Raw genomic sequence first — 12,447 nt, forward strand, 5'->3', positions numbered from 1 at the left:
GTTCACAGAGGAGTAACTGGTTAGTTACTTACTACTCTTTTGTGTCTACCCTTAGATATCAATGTATTTTGTCCAACTTTATTTTTTTTAATGCCTAGCCTATTAGGAAATTTTGCAGTAGACCAGGGGTTCCCAAACTTGGTTTGCGGCTTGTTCAGGGTAAGCCCCTGGGGGGGCCGCGAGACGCTTTGTTTACCTGAGCGGCCGTACCTGCGGATGCTCAGGTAAACAAAGCGTCTCGTGGCCCGCCAGGGGCTTACCCTGAACAAGCCGCAAACCAAGTTTGGGAACCCCTGCAGTAGATGAATCCAAATACAGTAACTCCTCACTTAACGTTGTAGTTATGTTCCTGAAAAATGCGACTTTAAGTGAAACTATGTTAAGTGAATCCAATTTCCCAATAAGAAATAATGTAAATGGGGGGGGGGGGGGTGGTCAGGGAATTTTTTTTTTTGCCAGACAAAAGTCTCTGTGTGTGTGTATACACACACACACAGACACATACTATAAGTTTTAAACAAACAATTTAATACTGTACACAGCGATGATGATCGTGAAGCTTGGTTGAGGTGGTGGAGTCAGAGGGTGTGATATTTCTCAGGGAATGCCTTACTACTAAATGATGAACTAGCAATTGGCTGAGCCCTCAAGGGTTAACTCGTTGTTAATGTAGCCTCACACTCTACAAGGCAGCACAAATGGAGGGAGGGAAAACAGCATGGCAGACAGAGACACACACCCTGTGTGTGTGTGAGAGAGAGAGAGAGAGAGAGGTGCATTTCGCTGACACCACTCTTAAGTACACTACCTTGTTAAGTTAATCAGCAAGCTGAGACCGCAGCAGCTGCTGCCAGGAAGCTCCCTCCCTCCTGAGCCATGTCCTGTGTGTCCCCCTGCTCTATGGAGATGGGGTAAGTGGGGTACAGGAGCAGGGGGGAGGGGGACACCCTGACATTAGCCCCGCCCCCCCCCCCCCAGCAAGCAGGAGGCTCTGGAGAGCAGCTCCAAGGCGGAGAACAGGAGAAGCACATGCAGTAGTGGTTGGGACAGCTGAACTGCCAGCAATGATAGCCTATTGGGCAGCTGCTGCACAGGGAACTTAGGGGAACGGGGAGCTGATAGGGGGTCTGCCGGTCCACCCTGGTTCCAAGCCCCTACCAGTTAGCTGCAAAGGGCTGCTCTTCCTGCAAGCAGTGGACAACTCAGGCGGCTGCCAAACGACGTTATAAGGGAGCATTGCACAACTTTAAACGAGCAAGTTCCCTAATTGATCAGCAACATAACACTGTTAACCGGGACAACTTTAAGTGAGGAGTTACTGAACTTTAAAAACATGCTCAGTTGATCCTAATGTGGCTGGATAATGGGACACGTCTCTTTAAAACTATATAAATTTTGAGTTTACTGTTCAGTTGTTTTTGATGTTATTTCCACAGTTCACCATTTTGATGCAATGAACTGCAGTGTAGCTGTAAATTAGTATAGACAGGAAATTTAGCTCTCCAGCTGTTGCTGAAAGGTATGTGAGGCTGCATACAGTTTCTGACTGGAGTTTTGCTGCAGGCAATTCCGAAGTAGGTAAACAGGCTGCCAGAATACCAAATAATTTCTTTTACTTAAATCCAACGTGGAAATATTACACTAATTTTTATCACAACACTTCTGCCGTATGGTTCTTACTGAGTGTAAATTATCAAACCAGATACAATTTTAAGGGTCATCCAGCTGAATGTTCTTTGATGTTAAAATATTTAACATTTTACAATTATAATACAACATGCATAATTTATCATTGCCATCATAGGAGATACAAAAAGGCTATCAACTCTCCCACTAGTGGAAAAGAATTGTGGGGAGTTTTGAAAAGCTACGTAATGTCAAATTTAAGGTTATGTTATTCCCAGCTTATTCATAAATAAGCAGAGCTATCTTTAAAAAGTAATCAGATGCTTTATTTAAAGAATGTTTCAATATGTTATATGAAATCTTTTTAACTTATTGTTTCAGATATACAATGAAAAAGAATTACTTCAAGGAAAATTGGAGCTTCTTAGTGATACCAACATGGTGGATTTCGCTATGGATGTGTACAAAAACCTTTATTCAGATGAGATTCCTCATGGTAAGCTTGGTCATAAATGGGTCTGTGGACTTTGCAGTCAGTTTTCGAGTAGATGCTTGAGTGAATGAAATCGTAACAATCCTTTCCAACAGCTACCAATTTTACTGTCTTAAAACTGTCCCTGGTGGTGGTTTTTGTTTAAAACATTTGTCATTTTGTCTTCCTTTCCTTCGATCACTGTTCACTTGGCACCGTATTCTGGTATGGTTCTGAAGAATACACTGATAGTTGGTAATAACGTGTATGCAGTACTTGGTACCTATGGAATAAAAATATCAGTATTAAGTTTAAGGAAAGATGATTAATGAAAGCAGGTGCCTTGTTCAAAAAAAGGTCATTGTCACTAATCTTGTAAAATATTTTCTTTCATTTAAAATTTAGTTTCAAAGTGGTATTAAGAGTACTTCATGACCAATAACAAAGATTTTGGGATTACCATAACTCCCCTGATGCTATATTATTGGTTACATATTCCTTGCCTGTGAAAATATAATATTGCACACTTAGAAGTGTGTGAGGGGGAGGGCGGGCTGGCTGGCTGTGTTAAAGCTTTCCTTTAAAGCATTCAATCTTGGAAACCATAGAGACAAGATATTTCCATTTTAGTACTGCATATGAATTTCAGGTCAGTTGTGATTGAGGTTTAATCACATGTGGAAGTTCAAAGTTATGGTTCCTATGTCATGTATAAAAACATAAAACAACAGAGAGGTCCACCGTTCTGCGACAAGGGGTGAATTATCCTTTCACCCAGAGTCTAGGCATTGGGGCTACAGGTAAATTAGTATAACTTTGCACCTAATCTTACTTACAAAAAACTGTTTAGGGATCCTTAAGTTTCCAAAGTCAGGTACTCAAAAGTTAGGAATGACTTCATTAGTCTTTACAGGATCACATAAAGCTTGTTCTACAAGACCTCTGCTTCACTGATTGTTCAAGATGAGGCAGTGAGTAACAGAAAGTTCTCTTGTGTTTAAGACAATGGACTGGGACCAAAGAAATCTGGGTTCTACTCCTGGCTCTTCCACAAACTTTCCTTTTGATACTAGGCAAGAATGTTGTTACACAAACATGCCCGGGGAGCAAATTAATGTACAAGCATTCAATTCTAGCATTTCTTAACTTTTGAGTACCTGCTTGGCAATCTTAACATTTTTATTTAAGGTTTTTTTCAGTCTTACAGTAGACCATTTCAGCTGATGTGCAGTTATTTAGTTGGATAATGTTTCACTTTAATAGCTTACATATATTTAGGAACAATTCCTTGAAGTTTGCGAGTTCATATCTGGAAGAAAGCTGAGGGAATAAGTCTGGTTACTGGGAAACCTCTGCCTGCATTCCACACACAATCCAGCTACATTCCCCCAAAATTATCCTTTTTTTTTTTTTGCATTTTCTAGAGCATGTAATTTATTCTTGAAAAATAAACTATTCTATATTATTGACAATTTGATACCTATTCAGCTGTACTGCTATTCCATATTTCTTATAATAACTTGCACTACAAAATTTCTTCTGTACATGATGATTCAAATGTTAACCATCATTAACTTTATTTAACAGTGTAAAATAAAGTTTACTGCAGGTAACACTTTCAGAGTCAAATACTATTCAGGACTATTTGCTTGCTTGGTGCTCTGTGCAAGAAATCTGACCTGTGGCGCACTTCTGTCCACTTAATTTTCTCTCTGTACAGACTACTTTTATACACATAATTTATAAGTAGTGTAAATTATTCTTTTTACCCAAATTTACCATACCATGAAGATTTACATATGGGCAACTCTCACTCTTTCTGTCAGCTGAATAACAGTTGCCAAGGTTATAGTTGAGTTGCATTCTTAAGAAACTTTACAGTATTAACTAGTTAAAGCTAGAAATTTAGTGAAAATACATTAAACAAATGCATTCACACACATTTAATAATTATATTTTCTTCTGCCTTCCTTACATTTAACTTGTTCAACTGCAGGAGTCACAGAATAAACATGTTTCAGAGTGGTAGTCGTGTTAGTCTGAATCAGCAAAAAGAACGAGGAGTACTTGTGGCACCTTAGAGACTAACAAATTTATTTGAGCATAAGCTTTTGTGGGCTAAAACCCACTTCATCAGATGCATGCAGTGGAAAATCCAGTAGGAAGATATATATGTATGCATATACACAGAGAACATGAAAAAATGGGTGTTGCCGTACACACTACAATGAGAGTGATCAATTAAGGTGAGCTATTATCAGCAGGAGGAAAAAAACCTTTTGTAGTGATGATCACGCTTTTATGTAATCAGTAAGGTAACTGAATGGTTTCTCCTTTTCCCCTCTTCTACCCCCACCACCTTCATTTTTGTAATCACAAGAGTCAACTGAAGGTGTGGATAGTTCCATCATATTGAAGTACCACTTATCAGGCAAGTGATTCTCAGGTTTAGACTGGCTTGTGAATTACTCACCATTACCAGTTCGTCCACTAGAATTCGTTCTCAAATTTGTGGTGTGATTATGCCCAGGATCATTCTTCTGTGGGTATAATACTGTAGTTGATTGCAGTGGTTGTTGGGACAACTTCATTCTTTTCATTACCTTTGGGCATGGCTACACTTGCAGATGTAGAGCGCTGTGAGTTAAACCAGCCTTCGGAGACCGCAGCAGGGAAAACGCTGCCCTGTGTTTACACTGTCAGCTGGAAGCGCACTGGTGTGGCCACATTAGCAGCTCTTGCAATGCCACAAAGAGCAGTGCATTGTGGTAGCTATCCCAGTGTGCAAGTGGCTGCAACATGCTTTTCAAATGTGTGGGGGGGTGGAGGGGGCGTGGAGCATGTTGTGTGTAGGTGTTGGGGGGGGGGGCTGAGAGTGTGTCAGCATGCTGTCTTGTAAGTTCAGACAGCAGCAGACCCTCCTCCCCCACGCCTCTCTATCTCACACACTCACAGCAAGCAGCATTCCACAGTAATGGTTGCTTTGTCCCGGAGCAGATAAACATGCTGGCTGTCAGAAATGGAGCTTTGAAAGGGCATATCCGCATTCCTGTAGCCGATTTCAAAACAATGAAAAGAGTGGCCACTTCAGGGGATTATGGGATGTTTCCGGAGGCCAATCACAGCGCAGTAATAAAACACCTCGTTCACACTGACGCCTGGACATTTCAGCCTGGGCGTAGCAAGCTTTATGCTTCTCGTGGAGGTGGATTACCAGGAGCGCTCCAGCTGCAGAGTCCAGGTGCTTTACGTGCCTTGCCAGTGTGGACACATCAGGAGTTAGTGTTCCCGGGGCTGCGTTAATGCATTCTAACTTGCAAGTGTAGCCACGCCCTTGGTCTCCTTGCTGGATTGGTTGGCGGGTCCTCTTGCTCCATTAAGTTCTATACTCAAATAGCTGATTTTTCTCAAACTTTGGCTGTTCTCTGTTCCAAAGCATGGTTTCTTCAAGTTGATATTTAAATGCTTCCTCTATCACACATAGTAGCACTAGATGTAAAACTATAGTGTTCCTTACTATTTCTACCAGCTTGAAAGTTATTTTGCAGATTAGGCTGCTTATAAGCATCCTTCTTACTTTTCAAATACGTTTTCTGTCAGAGTTTGAGTGCTTGCTGAACAAAAATCTAGCCTAGATTTGTAGAAGATTTTTCGTACAGTTTCAGTTCAGCAGATAATTATTCCATTCCCCTTGAATATATGTAGCATCTTCCTTTCTGTTGCTTTTCACCTTTGCAACTTTGTCAGAAGCAAGCAAATGTATCCAAAACATAGTTTCTTCCTTCATGATGAGTGAGAAATCTTGTAAGTTGTTCACGACTGTGCTGTAAAACTCTTCCATAGAGATAGTGACTTTTTATTAAGCTAGTCACTTGTAAAATAAGTCATGGATTCCAAGTCCAAAAGACCAGTGTTGTCATCTAGTCTGACTTTCTGTATAATGCAGGACATAAAGTCCCAAAACATATCTTTTTAGAAAAAACATCCAATCTTGATTTAAAAATTGCCAGTGATGGAGAATTCACTAGGGCCCTTGGTAAGTTGTTCCAATGATTAATTACTCTCACTGTTCAGAGTGTGGAGGTACACTTTAGTTCCAGTTTGAATTTGTATAGCTTCAACTTGCAGCCATTGGATCATATTATACATTTCTCCGCTAGATTGAAGCGCCTAATATTAAATATTTGTTCCCCATGTAGCTAATTATAGACTGTAATCAAGTCACCCCTTAACCTTCTTTTTTTGTTAAGCTAAATAGACTAAAGGAACTCTATCACTGAAAGGCATGTTTTTTAATCCTTTAATTATTTTCATGGCTCTTTTCTGAACTCTCTCCAATCTATAAACCACCTTCTTGATTTGTGAGCACCAGAACTCGACAAAGTATTCCAGGAGCAGTCAAAGCCAAATCCAGTGGTAAAATAGCCCTTATTCGTACTCAGGATTCCCTTATTTATGCATCCCGGGGTTGCATTAGACCTTTTGGCCACAGCATCTCACTGGGAGCTCATGCTCAGGTGATTAGATAGAGACTCCCATCTTATAAGCATGCCTTGTGTTCTTTATTCCTAGATGTATACATATATATTTAGCCGTATTAAAAATGCATATTGTGTGCTTGTCGCCCATTTATCAAGCAGTCCAGATCACTCTGTATCACCGACCTGTTTGCTTCATTATTTACCATTCCCCAAATTTTTGTGTCAGCTGCAAACTTTCCATGATTTTGTTTTCTTCCAGGTCATTGATAAAAAATGTTAAATAGCATAGAGCCAAGAACTGATCCCTGTGGGCCCCCCCCCCCCAGAAACACTGATTCAGTGATGACTCCTCTTTTACAATTATTTTGAGATGTATCAGTTAGCTAGCTTTGAATTGATTTAATTTGTGCCATGTTAATTTTATATCATTCGGTTTTTTTAATTCAAAATGTCATATGGTACCAAGTCAAATGCTGTAGAGAAATGTTATCTCAGCACTATTACCTTTATCAGCTCAACTTGTAATTCATCAAAAAATACTAAGTTAGTTTGGCAGGATCTATTTTCCATAAAGCCATGTTGTTTGGCATTAATTATATCACATTCCTTTAATTCTTTATTAATCATTGTGGCAGTTAATGTGGCTTGACTGAGGGGACAAATGAGCTGAGGTTTTTGGATACCAAGGTACTCAGCACACTGCTGATTCTACATCAGATAACTACAGGCTGCTTGCGAAGATGTTAACTTTACATTGTACTCTTTCTTTATCTAGCTTTGCGTGAAAAGAGGACTGCTGTTGTTGCACAGCTGAAACAGCTTCAGTTAGAAACTGAGCCAATTGTCAAGATGTTTGAAGACCCAGAAACTACAAGACAAATGCAATCTACTAGGTAATATTTTCTTTAATACTCTAGACATTGCAGGAGTTAATCTTCCCAGATGCCTTGTTGGACCAGTGTAAAGAGGCTTTCTAATTAACAGTTGTCAGTTTGAAGCTGAAAATCTTTGCTCCCTTTGCCTATACCGGATGTTAATATTTATGCTGTGATGTCTTGGCCCCCATATGATGATGATCTGCTTACCATTAATAATGTCTCTGTGAGGGAAAGCTTATACTTCAGGATGTTGACAACCAAAGTGGTTAAATATAAAAATAAATCCTCTTGTAAGAAATGTTTTGTCATAATTTAAATATTGTTTGTGTTTAGGTGATGAAATGGTTAGAAAGGCCTTTGAAGTCATCCCTGAAAAGCCCAAGTGATATGTTAATTTTCCACTGCTCTTTTCACATAACACCTTCAAAGTAGAATGTTGAAGTATCATCCTTCCAGGCACATAATTTAATGTTGTAATCACCTTCAGAGGTAACGAAAGTAACTTCGTAAACAGCTAGAAGCATCAGCAACCTGAGGCACTTTCATAGGCCTGCCAATTCAAGAAGCGAGTCTGAGGGCTTGTCTTCACTACAGGGGTAAGTCAACCTAAGTTATGCTACTCCAGCTACAATGTAGCTTAGGTCAGTTTACCCCCGGTGTCTTTGCTGCACTGTGTTGCCAGGAGATTCTCTCCGGTCAACTTCCCTTACTCTTTCAGAGAGCTGGAGTACTGGGGTTGACCAGAAAGCGCTCTGCCATTGATTTAGCCTGTCTTCGCTAGATCCGCTAAATCGATCTCTGCTGCATTGACTTTTGATCTCCCTGTAGTGAAGACCAGCCCTGAGAATTGCAGCCTGTTTTCTCCTTAGTGCAGAATGTTATATTATGTGCAACACCTGAACCAAGTTGTTCAGTAGCTTTTATTAGAGAGTTTCAAAAAATGCCAGTACCTGAATTTCACCCCCCTCCCCCCCCCAAGAAATATTTTTTTTAATGCAGCATATCATTGAAATTCCTTAATATTTGTAGTACTCATGATAAATGGCATGGACAGAATGGCAAGCTAACATTTCAGTACTCTGATTAATTTTGAGTTGTTCAAATATTTCTGGGCATATTTGATATAACCAGTTGCAAAGAAAGCACAGTTATTCCCATTAACCCATATGAAATGGGCTTATTTCTTAAATATCTTAAATTACGTCCTGCCAATACACTACAGTGAACAATGAAAATAAAATATATTGATGCAGCTAATTATTAAGGTCTTCCTCCTGCAGTTGAAGCCATGTGGGAGTAACCTTGCACCCACATGGAATCCCCTTAACCTCAGTGAAGCTCAACATGAACATGTATTCCTGCATGGATCTGCTTGCAGGACCATGGCAAATATTTATAATACATAAGGCTGAAAGAAAATTGTGGGCCATGATTTTTGTTGTAAAAACTTCAACTTTCAACACTCACTGCAACTAACAACTCTCACCACAACTTTTGTACAATATCACTCACTGAAACCTGGTCATGATGGAGGGGTGGCAGGGCCAAATTTCAGTGAGTGGTGTTGTGACTTGGTGAACATGTTGGGGGCAGAGGTGGAAGAGGAGGAGGATGGGGTTGGGGTTGTGTTCCCTGGAGGGCTCAAACTTTGCCCAGGTGTGTTCTGCCTCTGCCAAGTGGCACAGGTCAGGCCTGCTGAGCCTCAGTGTCTCCTGCATGACTTGAACAACTTTGCCTCTCATGGTAAGTGGGGCCAGGTAGGTGTTGGGTCTTGTGCCTTCCACAGGATGTGAAGCTGGGATGGGGAGCCTCCAGGGATCTCTGCACTGGGGCCAGCTCTAGGATGCATGGGTTTGGGTGTGCCCCCCCACCCCGGAATTGGAGGAATGCGTGGGGAGTATCCAGCTCCTGATAAAGGACCCTGATGCCAACTTGACATCTAGTCAGTTACAAACAAAGAGTTTGGGTCCTGCATCCCTCAAGCTGCCCCCACACACCTGCACCGTCCACACCTCTGCCCTGAGGGACCTCCACACCTTTGTCCTGAAGGCTGCCCTAACCTGCAAACCCTACCACATCTCTTCTTTGAGGGCACCTCTGCACACACTTTGTACGTCCTTGTGGTCTTTTTTTATGGTAATTGAACTAAAGGCACTAAAAACACAACTGTAACAATTGTGGCCAACTTCTGAACCAAAAAAATCTCAATTTTCTTAAAGCCTTAATAAGTAATGCTCAAGCTAAGTTATTCTAAGAATTCTAGGAAAAATTAGGCTGTAAAAAGTATAGTTAATAACAGTTTACTGGAAGTGAAATTTTGTGGTGTCTGATATTCCAGAAGGAATAGAATTTTGCTTTTTGAGTCTGCCTTTGTTCTCACATTAAACTGAGACAGGCTGTATTTTGGGAAATGGCAGACTAAAATGATTAAAATGTATTTATGTATACATAAATTTTACTGATTTGGGGTTTTTTAGAACTATAAATTACCATGTGACATACGCAGTTCCATATTCACAGGTGAGAACTTACAGTAACTTACTTCATAGTAACTGTATTGCTCCCCAGTCTTGGGGGTCCTAGTCAGCTGCGCAGCACCGACCCATGTAATTTGAGTTTTGAGGGCAGCAGTTCACCTCATTTCCCAAAAAACCCACAGCAAAGGGGTATGTTCTATCTTCGGTGCTCATCTTTTTTTTTTTTTGCTGATATAATTCTCTATGCCTGTTGCGCGAGTCATAAAATCAAATAAAAGCAGTTAAAATAGAAATGTCCTGAGGCTTTCCTTGGGACTTAAATTAACTAAATATATTTTCTTGCTTCAGTTTGTAGTTTAACAAGTAGTAGGAAATAGCTTTGTGCTGATTAGTATCTCAGGCAGTTATAGCTGTTTTGTTTAACTGTCACCGTCTTGTGCATTCTTTTTTCTTTCCATTTGTCAGATAAGACATCTGCTGTTCAGTTTGAATCTGCTTCATGTGTGACTTGCCACTAAGCCATAGGGATAAGCTCCCTATGGTATATCTGGTTAGGACTCTCCTAACTTGTGAGCTGTCACCACATCTTTAGGGAGTTCGCGTCTCCAAAGTTGTATAAGGACTACCCTCCTCTCTTGATAAATCTGCTGACTAGAGGTTATAATGGTAAATGGTACTGTCTTTTCCTTCTCTACTTGCACATCTTGATACAATGTTTGCACTTGATAAGCTGTGAATTGCTGCACACCATATCTGTGCTGTCTTGAAGGGAATCCTGTTTCTAGTAATTCATTGCCTGAAGTCCCTCACTGCTTCAGAGCTGTTCTGAGGGATTTCCTGCATACCTCAGATGTTGGAAGGTCGGTCACCAGGGCACCTGACTACTTAAATGTTCCTTTATGATGTATTCCCATCATGAAAATCTATGGATATTTTTTGCTGTCTTTTCAGTTCACACATGCATTCTTGCGTGGACAGAAAGGTATCTTATGACAATACAAAGACTTTAAGGATGCTCTTGTTCACACAGGTATCTATGATTAAGAATTGGTACAAGAACAAGATACTGTTAGAAGATGCTTACAAGAGCACATACAAGTGTGGCCTTGGGAGCCACAGGCTCGGGCAGCCTCCTTCCAGAGATTTTGTGGCAAGGTGCACAATAGGAACCGAACCTTTTAATTTATCTCAAGACACTTAATATCATTGTTTGATTTAGTCAGTTACACAAAATGCCTTACTGAGATCAGTTAGCACTCAGTAAGTTGGGGATTCAGAATGACTTATGTTTTTCAAGGTCTCTTGCTTAGATGTTTAAGGTTGGCACAAAGTGAATTGAAAGCAGCCAGATATTTATGCTGGAAAACTTCCCTTGTCTAGGAGGAATCTGTGTGAGAACTCTACCACGTCCTGTGTGAGGGGAGGCAGAAGAAGAGGCAAGGGGATGTGGTGGATCAAAGGTCTGCTATGTCTGGTTTCCTGCTGGCTTTAGGCATAGTTGAGAATCAAGCCCTATGTATCCTGGAAAGCCACACAAGGGATACTTGCCAGGGCCGGAAAAGGCTCATTTTACTGACCTGAAAACCTCAGAGTACTGTGACATAAGTTGTTGAAGCTTTCAGCATGGATAAATGCATCCATATTCTACTTGGCTAATGGTCTTACAAACTGCATGCTAAAATGTAATATTGTCATCCTTCCTCTTGTGGAATTCAGTACAGTGTACTGAGTTGGTGCATATATCAGATTTTATTTTTTACATTGGTATTTTCTTAATATGATGTACAAATATACTGTTGTGTTTCACACATCGTTGTGAAGGGTCTGCTCTTGTAGTTCAGGCTTCAAAATTGTCAGCAGCAACTAAGGGGAATTTTCTTGTTTCATACAGGGATACAGTCCACCCACTAGATGTCTTTTTCTTATAGTATATGGCACTATTGACATTCACTGCTGTAGTTTGAACTGGTGGAAGTCTCATGTAAAGAAGAATCATAATGTTATGAGTACTCAAGATGGGGAGAGTGAGTTTTTTGTAAATCTGAAAGTTTGACCAAACAAGGGAGATTTCTTTGAGGGAGCTCAGGGGATCGGTCCTTGTTACCTTGTGGATGGTGAAGTGATCATGGCTCTTTAACCAGTCTAAGTCTCAATTTTGAAGTATATATTTGCATGGGTATATGGGATTGTAGTAGCCTTCCAGGGTCTTGAGTGTCTCATGCTTTCCACGTTAGCATAGGAGATGCGTAAAAAAGCTTTTTCCCACAAGGGAGGAACTTGTAGACTGAATCTATGACAGCTTTATTCTTCCCAGATAAATATCTGCTTATAGTAGACAGCAAACTGTTTATACTTACTGACTTTGACGAGGCAATGAATTTTTAATATGTAAAACTGCTTAGTTCGGTGTCTGGGGAGTACACAGCGAGACTAGATTAGAACTTAATTTTTATAAAAAAGATCCCCATTTTTGAATGAAAACTCATGAGTGAAACTGTTAATCTTTTTCCTCT

General features: G+C 40.3%; 1 protein-coding gene across 1 annotated transcript in view; it reads left to right on the forward strand.

Annotated features, from left to right (window-relative positions):
• Positions 1–12,447, forward strand: part of EIF3E (eukaryotic translation initiation factor 3 subunit E) — a 56,618-nt gene that overhangs the window by 4,237 nt on the left and 39,934 nt on the right. Inside the window, exons 2-3 of the mRNA XM_074943943.1 lie at positions 2,008–2,122; positions 7,355–7,472. Of these exons, the coding sequence (XP_074800044.1) occupies positions 2,008–2,122; positions 7,355–7,472 (233 nt within the window). The remainder of the gene's footprint in view (positions 1–2,007; positions 2,123–7,354; positions 7,473–12,447) is intronic.

Source organism: Natator depressus, chromosome 2, assembly GCF_965152275.1.
Source record: "Natator depressus isolate rNatDep1 chromosome 2, rNatDep2.hap1, whole genome shotgun sequence".
NCBI lineage: Eukaryota > Metazoa > Chordata > Testudines > Cheloniidae > Natator > Natator depressus.